The sequence below is a fragment of the Echinops telfairi genome, unplaced genomic scaffold (assembly GCF_000313985.2).
Source record: "Echinops telfairi isolate 266 unplaced genomic scaffold, ASM31398v2 ScPeMD7_22;HRSCAF=79, whole genome shotgun sequence".
In the NCBI taxonomy this organism is placed as follows: Eukaryota; Metazoa; Chordata; class Mammalia; order Afrosoricida; family Tenrecidae; genus Echinops; species Echinops telfairi.
The window spans coordinates 4,015,176-4,016,385 of record NW_022103919.1 but is presented as its reverse complement, the minus strand read 5'-3'; the positions used below and the strand labels follow the sequence as shown (position 1 = coordinate 4,016,385).

Genomic DNA, 1,210 nt, shown 5'->3' with positions numbered 1-1,210 from the left:
AGCGGGGAGGGAGGGGAAAAATGAGGACCTAATGCTGGGGGCTTAAGTGGAGAGGAAATGTTTTGAGAAAGACAAGGGCAATGAATGTATAAATGCGCTTTACACAATTGATGTATGTATGGTGATAAGAGTTGTATGGGCCCCCAATAAAATGATTTAGAAAAAATAAAAATGGTTTCCCACCCAAAGAGGTAGACTTTGAAGACTACAGTGAAAGCAGGGGGAGGGAGGAAGAAGGATTAAAAAAAAAAAGCAAAAAAACTCCAGAAAGGGCCTGAAATGGGGGGTGTGGGGGTGGTTGCTTTCTGGGGTACTGTCAGTGTTGTTTCTTGACCTGGGTATTTACTTTCTGAAAATGAACCGAGCTATGTAGCAGGGCTTTACGTCCTTCCTCGATCTATGTTATATTCCACAATAAAAAAATAATAATGGAACAAGACAGGGCCCAGGTAGTCACCTGGCTTTCGACACAGCCACTAATGTACATGGACAGGGAGAGGTGCTGCAATCACTGGCTACTCTTGTTTAGAACCAAAGGGACACCGCGAGGAGCCATGATGCTTGGATAAGAAACACCAGGATGGGAGGGTTTCAGAAAATTCGTTCTCGATTCCATTCCCCATGAGTTTCCAAAGCCGGCTCACATAACTACAGAGACTTTGGACACCTAAGGGCTGTGTCCAGGGCTACGTGCGACCAAGCGGAAGAACCCGGACGAAGCCTGGGCTCCTAACCTCTGCCAGCAAGGGGAAGCTGTACCCCTTAGAGACCTCACATCTAGTATGAGCCATAATCGTGTTATTGACTTATTACCACATCAACGCACCGATGTGACTGTTTTGGTGCCAGGTGCTGGTGCGATTGGCAGTCGGTCAGGGCCCTCGGCCTGCCCGAGTCTCCATCCCACCTGCCTCCCGCTCCTTCCCTCCTGTGAGCTCACCTAAGGGTGCGGCAGGGCACTTTCCCCTCCTTCACCAGCTGCAGGGCCTCCTCGTAGGCAGCAGCAGGCCTGGACAGGGGGATGGGGAAATCTCCAACCTGCAGGGATTCGAAAAGCTGGGGGCGAGGGAGAGGGAGGCACAGAGGGGGAGGAAGGAGAGCAGTCAGAGGCTAGTCAGCTGTGTCCACCTGCCAGCAGGGGACACTCTCAGGCTTCCCCTCCACAGGCAGCCTCTCAGGGGCTAGATCAGAAGGAGCACTGACCCGGGGC

The 1,210-nt window shown here is 51.9% G+C and overlaps 1 protein-coding gene across 2 annotated transcripts in view; it reads right to left on the bottom strand.

The window, feature by feature from the left end:
- MIGA2 (mitoguardin 2) overlaps positions 1 to 1,210 on the bottom strand; it is a 33,456-nt gene that overhangs the window by 12,506 nt on the left and 19,740 nt on the right. For both annotated transcript variants that reach the window (XM_004713263.2, XM_045288559.1), the window contains exon 8: positions 941 to 1,056. In XM_004713263.2, the coding sequence (XP_004713320.1) occupies positions 941 to 1,056 (116 nt within the window). The remainder of the gene's footprint in view (positions 1 to 940; positions 1,057 to 1,210) is intronic.